General features: G+C 37.1%; 1 protein-coding gene across 1 annotated transcript in view; it reads left to right on the top strand.

Annotated features, from left to right (window-relative positions):
- Nucleotides 1-14,751, top strand: part of KIAA0232 (KIAA0232 ortholog) — an 86,557-nt gene that overhangs the window by 47,817 nt on the left and 23,989 nt on the right. The window contains exons 3-4 of the mRNA XM_063107887.1: nt 4,555-4,692; nt 14,459-14,525. Coding sequence (XP_062963957.1) covers nt 4,555-4,692; nt 14,459-14,525 — 205 coding nt within the window. The remainder of the gene's footprint in view (nt 1-4,554; nt 4,693-14,458; nt 14,526-14,751) is intronic.

The following is a 14,751-nucleotide window of genomic DNA, read 5'->3' as shown; positions in this document are numbered from 1 at the left end:
GAATACCCAAAAAAATCTTGAAAAAAGAAGAGTAAAGTTGGAGGCCTCACACTTCCCAATTGGAAAACTTAATGCAAGGCTCCAGTAATTAAGAGAGTTTGGTTCTGGCATATGGCTAGAAGTATAGATACCGAACAAGGGATTTGAATAGACATTTGTCCAAAGAAGATATACACATGGGCAGTAAGCACATGAAATGCTCAACATCATTATTTATTAGGGAAATAAAAACCATAATGAAATAGCACTTCATACCCACTAGGATGGCTAAAATTAAAAACACAGGAACAAATGTTGGTGAGGATGAGGAAAATTGGGGCCCTCATAATTTGCTGGTGTGATTGTAAAATGGTACAGCTGTTTTTGAAAGTAGTCTGTCAGTTCTTCAGAAGGCTAAACATAGAGTTAACATATGACCCAGCAGTTCTTCTCCTAGGTATATTCCCAAGAGAACTGAAAATATGTGGCTATACAAAAACTTATACTTGAGTATTCACAGAAGTATTATAATAGTCAAAAAGTGGAAATAACTCAAATGTCTACCAATGAATGAGTGGATAAACAAAACATGGTACAGCCATGCAATGGAATATCATTTGGTCAAAAAAGGGACTGAAATACTGATACATGGTGCATCATGGATGACCCTTTAAGACATCACACTGAGTGAAAGAAGCCAGACACAAAAAGACATATATTGAATGACTCCATTTATTTGCTGTGTCCAGAATAGGTAAGTCTGTAGAGACAGAAAGCAGTTTAGTGGTTACCAGTAGCTTGGTAGCTTAGGAAGTGACTACTCATGGGTACAGGGTTTCTTTTGAGGGTGATGAAATGCTTTAAAATTAGTGGTGATTATTTCATAACCCTGTGAAGGTACCAAAAATCAGTGAATTATGCGCTTTAAAAGAGTAAATGTTATGGTTTGTTAATTATATGTCAGTGAAGCTGTTATTTATTTTAATATAATTTTATTTTTTATTGTAATATAGTTGACTGTACATATCTGTGGTACAGAGATGAATATCAGTACCTGTACGCAATATGTGATGCTCATATCAGGATGATTAGTATATTCAGCATAATACACTATAATCGTTTTTCATGTCCTCTTACCAATTCCTTCTTTACCTTCTTTCCTCCTCCCCCTTTCCCATTTCTGGTAACCTCAGTTTAAAGCCGTTACTTGAAAAATCAGCATTAACACTCAACTGTACACTTAAAAATGGCTAAGTGATGTTTTGTGTATATTTTACCACAATAAAAATTTGGGAAGAAAAAAATCTGTATTAACAGGTGAATATTTGTATTTGATTTTGATGATAGGGAACATTTGAACCCCAGTTAATAACGTGTTATCTCTTTCCCCGCTAAAAGAATTCCACTCTTCTCATTAGTAGGCGTGTATTACAAAAAGATTGTGCCAAATGATTATATTTTGAGTTTTATCAATAAAAATTGCAGAAATGTGTTTTCTCTTTTTCATAAAAGTGCCTACATTATATCCTTGATCTATCCTCTTGGACTGAAAATATTTATGACGCTTAAAATATTTGCTGTCTGGCCCTTTACAGAAGAAGTTCACTGTGAACTTTCAGAAGGAGGCAACACACTTAATAGTTACTACAGGTGGGGGAGGGAGAAAGGGGATAGAGAGTAATTGGGTAAGAGAGACACAGAGTACTTACAATTGTAATGATGTACATGCTAATAATATTGATTTGATGACATACTGTACACAAATACTGATAGTCAACTCTGTACCCCATAAATATGTGTAAAAACAACAACAACAACAACAAAACTACTATACTAGCTTTATGAATTACTTTTTAAACTAAGATTTTGTTGAAAAACAATTTGCTGGGGGAAATAAAGCAAACTTCGGTTAAGAAAAAGAAAAAGTTCGCTGTCCCTTGCTTTTAGCACATTGTTTGTTCCACCTCATATTCCCCCTCACTCTAGCCCAAATGTATATTCAATCTTTAAGACTTCACTTCAGTGACCCTTCCTTCTGTAGGAAGCGTTTGCTTACTTCCCAGTCCAAGAAAGGATCATGCCTTCTCTGCATTTCCTTAATGCTTCCTATGGACGTCTATAATAGCAACAGTCATGTAGTGTGGTTGACTTACATGTCCCTCCCCCCTACCCCCTGACAGTGCACCTCTGGCAGGCAGGGACTGTGTTGTATTCATTGTTATATCCCTAATGCCACAAAGAAGACACTTAAATGGTTACTGAATGAATCTTATATCCATGTATAAACAGAAGGATGCCAGACTGAAAATATAAAGCTATTGCCACATACCTGTTCTAGGTGAAGATCTATAGGACCTCTTCTTATTTCTACTCTTGACTTATAAATTTTCTATTTAAAAAAACAAACTTTTTTTGGCCATTCAAGGAGATGACTCAGCTACAGTACAAGAAAAATCAGAAAATAAAAATCTAGTATTGTACCCCTTCCCATCAAGAGTCAAGCTCCTTGGTGACCTCTTAATACATTTCTTCTCAGACCTTTTGATGCACATTAATGTGTGTCTGTACATACATGCATGTGTGTGTGTGTTTTTAATCAAAAATGAGATACTGTTGTAAAAACTCATATATTGTGGATAGCTTTCCCTGTCAACAAGTAGACTTCATAATCTCTTTTTAGTAGGTATAATATCCCATCACCTAGATATTATATCCACGTCTCCTTATTTTTTCATTTAGGTCATTTCTACATGTTTGCCATTATTGACAGCAGTATGATCAGCATCACTATAGCTAAATTTTTGTACGCATAAGTGATTATTTCCTTAGGATAAGTTCTCAGAAGTAGAATTATTAGATCAAAAGTGCACGTACATGATTAAGATGTTTAATATGTACTGTCCAGCTTTGCTCTAGAAGGACTGCAGGTCCATGTGAATTTTGAAAGTATCTTCTGTCTGTATAATACAAATGTATTGAGATCATTGAATGTATGCTGTCTTTGCTGAGCTTTAATATAGCTGCAGTAGAGACACATGTTTAAAAATGCTCAGTAAGGAAAAAGGGCCAATCTTGGCAGCCCAGACAAAAATGAATCTTGTTTTGAATAATTTTGTAAATTTTTCTGCCTTTGTTTTATATAAATAACAAACAACAGGAAATAACATTTTTCTGTGTCTTCGAGAAGCTTCTGTGATTTTATCCTATGTTCCTGTTATTGAACAAGCCGTATCTCCAGAAGATATCATTGATAAGAAATATCAAGTTTCAGGTGTAGTCCAGCTAAACATGTTCAATAAATGAAAATATATTGATATTTTTTATTTGGCTATGAGGCATATTTTCCCTTGAAAAATGGAAATAACACCACATAGCCAAAGAAATTTTTTTTTTCAGGTTCGTAAGATCTGAAAACATGCCCATGAAATTAAGTAAAAAGTATGCTAATTACGATAAGTGTAGAGGGAGTGATCTTTCTTCCACTCTTTGGTGGCATAAAAGTAATTTTTATGTATTAGATTAAAGTGAAAATTGGGTTAGGCAGTTGGTGGTATGTGACTTGATCTTAAAAGATCTTTTGAGTTTGTTATTCTGCTTTTCCTACTTTATTCCATCTCATTCATTCATTTATATGTTTCCTGAGGGCCCACTGTAGGCCAAATGCTCTTGTAAGTAGTTTTCTTAATTTTTTCATTGTCTGCCATTTTTCTAGGCTTTTTTTCCTTGTTTGTCCACTAGTTTTAATCTTATTTATCAAATGAAAGGCTTAAAAGGCAAAACAAAGTAGCAGAGCAATGAAAAAATATTAAAGTCCCAGTCTAGGGACATAGCCCAGTAAACCTACATCTTAGGATATTATGGAGCCAAAGAATTTGTACTAACATGAGATAGTGTTTACAGTATGAGAAGTTAAATCAGGTATAAAATTATACAAATGGTGTGAATTCAGATGTGTTTTTTTAAAGCATACAAAAAAGAGACTGAAGCACACTAATTTGTTCTAGTTTTCACTGGGTGGTAGTATCATGGGTGAGTTTTTTTCTTCCTGCTTTTTGTATTTTCTTCAGATTTTATAGTGGGCATATATCATTGGGAAAAATTAAAATACTAACAAAATATTTTATATTTGTCATTTTTTAGACCACAATATATAGAAGTAGGGATTGAACTATTTAACTGGTAAATGTCAAAATCTGATAATAACCTGAATACTCATTGAAGAGTAGGATGAACAGGACATTTAATTCTTTGTACTGTTTAGAATTTATACTGAAACGTAAATTATGGCATTTACATTTACACACAAATGTCTGAGTTGTTTACCTGTTAGCATTTACATAAATATAAGCTGGTCAGATGTGTTAAGATCGTAGATAATCTAAATAATAGATAAGCAAACAAATAGGCTTTTCTGAAGTGCTGTGATTGACAGAGTTCTGTCATCTCTTTATTAGTGTGTACCATTTTGTGAATGAATATGTTTGGTAGAGGAATGGATGTGTAAGTAGGTGGAAAACAATAGTGTTTGAATCTTACTTAGTCTTGGTCATTTAACCTGGTGCTATCCTATTGCAGGAGAATGACATCTTCCTGGGTTGGGAAAAAGGAGCTTATAAGAAATGGGGAAAGAGTAAGAAAAAGTGTTCAGATCTAACTCTAGAAGAAATGAAAAAACAGGCTGCTGTCCAGTGTCTTCGATCTGCTTCTGATGAAGTAAGTTTACATTTTATTTCTAATACTTGAGGAAAAAAAAGAGGGGGTGCTTTAAAAAAGTTTATAAATATAACGACCAAAAAAACTTAGAAAAAAAAAACTATTCATTATCTTACCACTGTAACATGACCATTATCACTTTTCCTTTATGGCATTTTTTCATATATCTTTAGTTTCCTAAAATGTATTCTTTTATGTGTACTACTCTAATTAGAGTATACACAAAATTTAACATCCTTTTTTCAATTCAACATTATATATTTCATCCTGTTATTAAATTGTCTTTATTCTTTTTAGTGGTTAAGTTGTATTTCATCAGCTAGTATTCCAAAGCAGTATAATATAATCTTTATTACTGGATATTTGGCTTGCTTCTTGATTTTTTTGTGATGCTGTCTAGAATATTTTATGTGTAATTTTTTTCCCATGGTCTATAATGTATTTTTTGGATACATTCCTAGCAGTGGGATATCAGTTCTCACACTTTAAGAGCACTATTTTTGCTTATGATTTGTAACTTTTTTTTAGAAAATGTTATGATTATTTTATTCCTCTTTTAACACTTTATATAAAATATTTCTCGTGTCTTTCCAAATTCTGAAATAACAAAATAATTTTAGAATATGATCATCTTTCAAAATTAATACTATAATTCTTATTTTGTTACTCTAAGATGTAAACTCTGAGATCATAACTACTTAAATGATTTTGCTTTTGGAATACTACTCTGCTATAAAAAAGAATGAAATACTGCCATTTGCAACAACATGGATGGACGTAGAGAGAATTATATTAAGTGAAACAAGTCAGGCACAGAAAGAGAATATCACATGTTCTCACTTATTTGTGGGAGCTAAAAATAAATAAATACACAAATAAACTGGGGGGGTGGAGGGAAGAAGACACACACACAAAAAAATAAATTATTTGCTTTGACTATTCTATTTGCAATAGAGTGTTTAAATACCTTTATGATGCAAGGTTAAATTGGGAGGATTCTGACTTCCAGAAACTAACTTCCTAAACCAAGTTATTCAGTGGTGTAATGTTGGGATAACCAGCTTTGCTGCATTTGATAATCTGTAGAAGTTCATTCTTTCTGGCTGCTGTGTCTTTTAAAACTCCTTGTTCAGCGTTTCCCACCTTTGTCTTCTCATCCAACTCAGAATTGTCTATGATGAAAGCCCAGCTCCCCTGGCCATGTACTCATGGTATCTTGTGTATACCTCAAATATTGGGGCCCTCACACCCTAAACTGCAATTGTTCATCTGACTTGACTGTATTCATTGGGGCAAGAATTGTGAGTTACCCTTCTTTATCTCCTTGTGCCTAGCAGAGTGAGTACCTTAGCACATAGAAGGTACTGAATTTCTCTTGAAATGAATAGAATATTTATTTTTTAAAAAAGCCTACTCTTTTTATCCCACCCTTTTCCCTCTTCCCAACTCTTGTCTTCTCCCCCTCCCTTTTGATTTTTTAACTTCTAAATCTTTCGAAGCTGCTGCTTCATATTCTGTGGGATAGGAATTTGGAAGTTACTTTTTATATGACTTAGTTGGGTACCATTTCATTACATGTAGGAACATAATTAACCTAGCTTAAGAAAATAAAAGAAACTTAAAGGATATAGGGATATCTTGCTGAAATCAAGTGCTGGAAGTATAGCAGCCTCAGGAGTGACCTGAGTTAGGAACTGTACCATTGGCAAAGTCACTTTCTCTAATGACCTCAGTCTCTAATTTGTTTCTCTCCCTGCTTCTGGGTCATTCCGTATCTGAACTCCTGCTCTCTCTGCTTTAGTACACACATGGTGAGGAATGGCCACTTCAGCTGCCGCCAAGCATGACTGTTGAACTCTAGTTTCCAGCACTGTTCAACTAGAGAATCTAATTGGCTGGGCTTGAGCCAGGTGTCCACCCCTGTTTGATAAGCTGTGATAAGGAGACAAGGCTGCCTGGAGGTCCACCCCGGCAGCAGGGGCTGTGAGTGATGGGCAGTCTGCAGAGAAAAGTGTGAGGTAGACATTTACCCAAAAGTTGTTTTTGTCATGACACTGAAGGAATAGATTGATGAAGTAATTTGGAGCTTTTAAAGGAATTGAGAATGCAGATGGTTTTTACAAGTGAGAGGTTAGTTCAGGTTGAGCAAAACCCAAAGAAGCTGCTGAGTCATGACTGGGAGGAAAATATGAGTAGGGCATGTTCAATCTGGAAAAGGATTTTATTTCTTCTTTGCAAAAGTTGCTGAGAAATGACTAGCCTTTGACTCACGGTTAAGCTCAGTGAACATCAGGGGCAGCTGAAATCAACTGCAAAAGAATGAGGAGTGTTACGAACCTTATCTCAGGAGTAATGCAAAACCCTACTCCTATCGCTTAATTTGCTTGTAATTTATACTAGCTGAGTATATTGTGTGCTGAAAAGAACTTGGTATGAGGTAGAAACAGTTCAAGGAATGATAGTGGCTTTGCTATGATCTTTGATTCTTTAGGTCATTGCTTTCGAAAAATGCTTTCCTTTGCCTGATTGTCACAGATGGGATTTTTTTCAGTCCCAGTAAAGGATATTTGTCCTGTCTTGCTTTTTCTTTCTCATTTTATAAACAATTGTTACATTGCTTTTTCCTAATGATTTTTTAATCTCATCAAATTAAAATCAGCTGAGAAAATGAAGTTGCCAGGCATATGCCAGGTGTTCAGTGATTACTCTCAATGATTACTTATGGAGTGAATGAAGAGAAGATCCTTAAATGCCAGTCCCCTGCTCCAGAGCCACCTGCTGTTATGTGTGCATCGATCTACAGACCCTTTAAACCAGCAATCCTGGCCCTTGGGAGCCAGTGAAAAGAACTTGAACCCTCTTTAATTATTGTCTGTAGCAATAGAAAGAATCAATGTGGTAGTTCATGAATTGTAGGCTATCTGATATCCCCTGGTTTTCTTTTTAGAATGTGTCTGTTGGCTTCAGTGGAGAGAAAGGAGCAAGGAGGACCTGCTTTGGAAATTATAATGCAAAATTTTATTTTATGTTTAGGCCACAGTGAATGTTTTCATATGGGTATGTTGTTCATGTCCTGAATTCTGAGGATGGATAATGTTCTAGTTACTTCCCACCCAGGCCAAGTGCCCTCTTAGAGCTCTTCTCAGTACAGCTTTTTAGACAACCACTACCAGCTGATCACAATAAAAAATCATTAACAATCCAAGTTTACCGTCTAGTTGATTAAAATATTAATGACACAATTATAAGATGATATAGGTTATGTTACTATATTAGCTAGAGGTGTAGGTAGGTTGTGGTGTTATGTGTTACATGTGAGATGAATTCTTTTGTCATTATGTTTGTGTGCCTGTGACTATTATTACTGTTTCTATAAAAGCGTCCATGGTAATCAGACTATTATTCATTGCGTTGAGATTTAAGGAGAATGACTTTTCTGACTCCACTTTTACATATTTGTGATATCACCCTATGTATTCATTTATCTTTGTAACAAGTTGTTACACACTACAGCACTTCTCTTGACCTGCTCAGCTCCATATTTTATCTGAGATATTGCCAAAACAGTATGGCAGCTCAGTTGTGTGTTTATAGGTTGATTAAAATTTGACAGCACCTGTGAAGATCTACACAGTTGGTGAATATTTATTCCTCCAGGGACTCATGACCTTTGGGCTTTGTTGGTTGTTAGGTCCCAGCTGAAACTGCCTTTGCTAATTCCTTTTTAATTTACACATGCAAATAACATACAAGTCTTTGGGTATCATATTCTTTCTTTTTCTTTTTTGGCAGCTGGCCAATATAGGGAACTAAACCCTTGACCTTGGAGTTATAAGGCTGCGCTCTAACAAACTGAGAAACTGGCCAGCCTTTGGGTATTCATTTTCTATGATATATTTTGCATTTGCTTTGGTTTCATTTAGTAACGGGATGTGTTAAAGAGGAATGGGACTATGATTCAGTAATATGCAATTCATGCTTTCCTCCAGGTGGTTATTTTTTAAGTGATATTATCCAAAGCTGTTTCGTTTCTGTTATCAGTGGACATGGCATATATCTGATATAGTGGACATGGCATATATCTGATATTGTTAAATATATCCAGACCTCCCTTCGATTCCCCATTCAAAAAATTATAATACAGAATTTTGAACTGTGCCCCAACTATATTTTGGATCCTTAAGTTTACCTGGTTCTGTTTCTTCCACCCCAAAGTTAGAGCTTTTTTATATTGTTTGCTTTTTTGTTTTGTTTTTAATAATTAGTTATATTTCTGTTTTATGTATTTTGATTGAGCCACTTAAAAGTGAATCAAAGCTAGTATTTCATCTTCCATTTCCAGGATGGTTAGAAGATTAGAAACTTAATGAGGCCCTGTTTGGGGACTAAATAAAGTTAGAATGCAGTCATAACTTTTTCTGGTGAGTTTTGAAAGTAATAGCACTGCTCGTTACCCGGGGTAATTGACTCTTTCTGTGGTTAAAAAGCCTTACAGAGGATTAACACCCTTGGTGTAGTGGAGTCTACCATTTCACTTTATCTTCTCACATTCAGCAAAGCCAGCCAGTAAAATTCTTTTTGCCAATAACTATGGGTTTCCTCCCACTAGTTTTCCAACTTTGCTTTAGAAATTAATGTCTAAGATCTGAAAAAGAGCTCCATGTGCAGGGTAAGGCTTTGTATGGAAAGTGAAGGAAAATGGTCAGGGCGCCTCAGATGTTCAGAATCTTACCTAGCATTTGATGTAAATAGGCGCATGCGTTCAGGTGTTCCTTGGTTATTGCTTAATGTATTTGCATATGTGTGCCTAGGTGTCCTGGGTTATGACTTAAGTATAAAGGACAAGTGGCTCTGGTCCACGGTGCCCTCCGCCCCTGGGATGGCCTGGGGGGTGGGGGGTGGCCACAGGGAGGCTGCTACTGCTCCTGCTGAGGACTGAGCTCATATCACCTGCTAGTGGCTCCTGGGATCTTTCCCAGTTACCTAGCATGGACCTGCGTGTGAGGGGTCTGGTGACCCACTCTATACAACGGGTTTGAAGGGTCCGAGCCATAGCCCTGACAATACAAATGGAAATTTAGTATAACTGAAATAATAAAATATTTTGGCTTTAGTTGTGAACTGTCTAGCCATGCAGTTAGCATAGCTATTGCCTCAACCCAACAACTGGCATAGTCGGGTAGCTTGACAGGCTTTAAAGCAGGAGTGTTTTGGAAGCCTGTGCTTTGATTATTGCTGCATGACAAAGTACCCTAAAACTTAGTGTCTTATAAAACAACCACTTTAGGGCCGAGCCCATGGCGCACTCGGTAGAGTGCTGCGCTGGGAGCGCGGCGATGCTCCCGCCGCGGGTTCAGATCCTATATAGGAATGACTGGTGCACTCACTGGCTGAGTGCCGGTCACGAAAAAATGACAAAAAAAAAAAAAACAACCACTTTATTTACTCACAGTTCTATGGATTAGCTAGGGCTCAGCTGGTAGGTTCTTCTGCTGGACTTGCTTGGGATATCTTGGATCTGCAATCAGATGGCAGCTGGGACTGGAACCTCCAGGATCTCTCTCCTTGCAAGATTAGTGCTTTAGCCAGCATGCTCAGGAGCTGTGCCCTTTATCCACATGACAGATGGAGGCCAGGAGTTAGCATTCCAAGAGGGCACGTGTTACACTTTCAAATGTCCCTTTGTAAAGCTAGTCACTGTGGGAGGGGTCCACGCTAGGGATGTGTTCATTGGGGGCACCAGAGTAGCAGGCTTTCCCTGGCAGTTTCTTTCTGGAGAGAGTGAACAGACGGGTTCTGGACTTTGGGATACTAGGCATCTATGAGGCAAAGCATGAGACACCTTAATGAAAATTGGAAACTAAATGGAAGTTGGTAGATTGATGGGTGAGTCCCCATCCCTTTCTGCTGCCTGGCTGCCAGACACTGACAAGTGGGTGTATGTTCCAAGGGTAGAAGAATAGAAGATTTCTCCCTGAGGAAGAAGTTGCTGTGAAGAAGAAACATTCAAGGGACAAGATGATCTTTTAAATTCTAAACATGGTAATAGAAACAAAAAACTCAATAGAAGGCTTGGGGGATATAGCTCAGGAAATCTCCCAAAAGATGAAGAAATGGTAAATAGAGAAAAGAAATTAGGGGACCAGTACAAGAAGTCCTCTAACCAGCTGTTAGGAAATGAGTCTCTGGTATTAGCACCTTTTTCCAGATGTGGAAACTGAGGCTTTAATAGGTAAATGATTTATGTAGGGTTGCTTGGTTGACCGTGACATGAAATTCAACCCTCTCTTTAGAGTCCACTATGCCAGGTGCACAGGGAAAATAATAGGCTGTTAGGTGCCACTGAGTATCGTATTGATTGGTGACCACAGGGTTGGGGTGGGAGCGTCTGTCCAGCATTTAGGGAATATCCAACCCAAATGAGTTCTTCATACAGCTTTAGCCTGTGAGATGATTAATATAGCAACTGAAACCTTTGAATTATGGAGAGGAGAGATAATGAGGCAGAGTAAGTAAAATTGGCTTTGCTTTCTTTATGCCTAATAATTAAGGGCATGAGTTGAGAAGCATAGAGGATGAAGAAGCATTGGAAATGTGGCGATGGGAAACAATAGGGACAAATAAGAATCTGCCAGCATTCATGGGACGCTAGCTGCAGCCTCCATCATGGTGTAGCTGTCTGTAACTCCACCCTGCAGCCTAGGAGCAGAGTGTGGCAGTGGTAAGGGCCCAGTGTTGGTCAGAGAGAATCCAGTCAGGTTCCAGAGGGATTTTGGTGATCTGTATCAGGTTAATTATCTCTCTTACTCCTCCAACCTCCAGCTCAAATCAGAGCAAAAATTAAAGGCATTTTCAAAGAGTTGACTTTGAAAATGAGATTGAGGAAAATGAAAGATGTACAAAATCTAGAAATGGCATCAACATTTAAGTGACTAACGTGGTAGGGACTATGGTGGTTGCCTCACAGGTATGACATCTTAATTTACCCTGTTGAATTTCAAGAGGGAAGTGGTGGTAGTTTTGGGTTCAGAGAGAGGGAGTGGCACACACACTTTGGTACCCAGTGAATGTGGCAGGGCAGGAATTCAGATCCAGGCCTGTGGGATCCCAAAGCCAAATACATTCTACTCAGCCCTGTTCTTGGAGAAGTAAGAGTTGCTAGCATGTAAACTCCACAGAGGTGGGTCCCTTTTTTCTACATGGGACCTTCCTGGCATGTGGGATGCTCATGACTTTGCTCACTAGATGAGTGAATGATAAGCCAGTGAGTGGCCGGCTGTGCATTCTGTAGGCTGTTTACTGAACACCTCCTAAGACCTGCCAGTCTTCATGTGTGGCTCACTACTTTGCAGATTTGGAGTGCTATAACTTGAATTTTAGAGTGCTCTTATGGTTTGCAGAGTGTTTTTACATATGTTTGTTGGATACTGGGAGGTGAGTGACGGTTATCCATTTTAGCTTTAGAAAAAGCAGTTCATGACAATGATAGAATGTTGGCATAATCTTTCTTTGTTTCTTAAGATAGTGTAGGTTCTCAAAGTATTTTTTTTTTTTTTTTTTTTTTTTTAAAGATGACCAGTAAGGGGATCTTAACCCTTGACTTGGTGTTATCAGCACCATGCTCACCCAGTGAGCCAACCGGCCATCCCTATATGGGATCTGAACCCATGGACTTGGTGTTGTCAGCACCACACCCTCCCGAGTGAGCCACGGGCCGGCCCCTCAAAGTATTTTGAATGCCCTTATGTATATGGTATACTACCAAAATATTATTAAAATTCTCTAATAGTTTTTGCCATGATTGGGAAAATGAATAAAATTCTCATTAACAGCTCTAAATTAACACTTTAAAATACCTACCAGGAAATGACAGGGTATAATGGCAGCTTCTGATATTCCTTTCTACCTCTCAATTTGCTGTTATGATAACTCAGTTGTCTAATGATTTTTTTTTTTTTTTTTAAATAAGTAGAATGCTTCAGGTAGTCAGGGAAAGAAAAACCTGGTCAGCAGAGCTTGCTTTTTACATACAGAATTAGGAGTAAGCTCTTTGTTTCTTTTGCTATTTATATGAGAGAGCAAATATATATATAAATATTTATAAATAAATTATATTCATATATACATATAAAATATATATGAGAGCAAATATATATCACTCACTTATATATGTATATATTTGCCCTCATATATAAATACATATATATGTGTGTGCTTATGTGTAGTTAATTTTCAAGATAAAGCATAATAATGTGTAGTTTCTAGGTTGTAATGATCATTCTTTGGTAGTATATTAAATGGCAGTCCATTTTAGAATATTGAAAGAAGTTTAATAAGCGATCCCTAGAAATCTTCAGTGTTCTGCGCTGGAGACTAGCCCTAGGTTTAAAAACATAGTGACATAGGCTTGTTGTACAGAACAGTATGCAGCGTGTCAGCTGACACTGGTGTTAGTTTCATGATCTGGAGGAAATGGAATATAATTGCCCTACTCGTCACACCTTGAACATTATGGTAAGCAGACTCTTCTGGTGGAATTGTGTAGTTGAGCAGTGTTTATGACCAATATCTGCCATAGTTTTTAAGAATGTTTTGAAGGAAAGGGAAGATCTTGTCTGGCCCATTTTCCCATTTCCCTCTTAAAAGATGTGGTGTGATGTGGATAGAATATAAGTATGGATTCTTGAAATGAACCATTTTCATTGTAATCTCTTTCTTATTGCTCAGACTGTGTAACTGTGGGATTTCTTATTTAGGATATCTATAATACTTGTGCTGAGTCATTTCAAGTTAAGTGAAAGGGCTAAAGTTCTATTTTTAGCCTTCCAGGCCGCATGGGGTTGCTGGTTTAGCAGAGTGATCTGTCATGTGCATCTGTTCGGGTTGTGCCCACCGAAAGAGACTTGATTCCAATTTAAACAGGACTTTGGCCACTGAACAAATCTAAAGTTTCTAAGAAATACATTCACATTTTTGTCCATTGTAAAAATTTTTTCTTTCCTCTTGTAAGCAGTAGAGAATTTTTAAAGTTTAAAAAGTCTGCATAGTGAAAGGTTATTTGCTTGTGCCTGTTTCCAACATTCATTTTTTTTTTTAAAGGCTGATTCTAATTTTTATCCTCCTAATTCCAGATTCTTGCATTCACTCTCCTAAAATTTCACTGCAGTTCTGTATAGAGGCTTACACCCTGTTCCCGACCCTTAAAAGAAAACAAAGCTTTCACACTGGCTTACAGTATTGACTTTGTTTTCTGTGCTGCTCTTTGTGTTGCAGCCATGAGTGTTTACTTTAAAGAAAAAAACACCTTGTTTTCTTTGGATTGTGAGCTCCTAGAGGACCAAGATAAGGTTTTTGTGATTTTTCTTTGTATTGAGTCTGGTTCAAGACCTTACTCACATAGATATTTCATACTGTTTTTGATGGTGACTAACTTTTGGCTGTATGATAGGCACTTACACCCTTAGTCTGCCCTATGAGCAAGATGATATACCTCTGAGAAGACAGAAACCATTCTAAGAGGTACATTAGTATATTCATGTTTTATCAGTAAGTTCCATTTAATATCCCTTGTTAGTAAAATATGTATACTTATTTGGATCTACAAACCTGTAAGTTTTAAATTCTGGAATTCATTTAAATATTGATCACATTTCTTTTGGAACATGGAAGATCTGTAAAACCTTTTTAATAAAACAAAGTATATACATACCTGATTTATATATACCTGGGGGTAAGTAAACTAATATGTCTTTTTATTGTCATGCAGAGCTCTGGTATCGAGACTTTAGTGGAGGAGCTCTGCTCCAGACTGAAAGACCTTCAGAGTAAGCAAGGTGAGAGCATTTCGAGAGCACTGTGTTGACACACATCAGGATTATATCCCCGAGGAATCTGAATTGAGGAAAATCTTAGAATTGATTTGAAAAAAAAAAAAGAATAAGGTCTTTGTGTTCAGTGTTTGTCACCAGACCAGTGTCATGCTCAGTCTTCGACTCTGTTAGTGGCTTCTGTTTCACCCCCAGCAGTCCCTCGTAGAGACCCCTGCTCCCAAAGGAAGGA

This window comes from Cynocephalus volans, chromosome 9, assembly GCF_027409185.1.
Source record: "Cynocephalus volans isolate mCynVol1 chromosome 9, mCynVol1.pri, whole genome shotgun sequence".
In the NCBI taxonomy this organism is placed as follows: Eukaryota; Metazoa; Chordata; class Mammalia; order Dermoptera; family Cynocephalidae; genus Cynocephalus; species Cynocephalus volans.
Note: the sequence above shows the minus strand (reverse complement) of the source record. Positions and strands in the feature narration are given on the sequence as shown.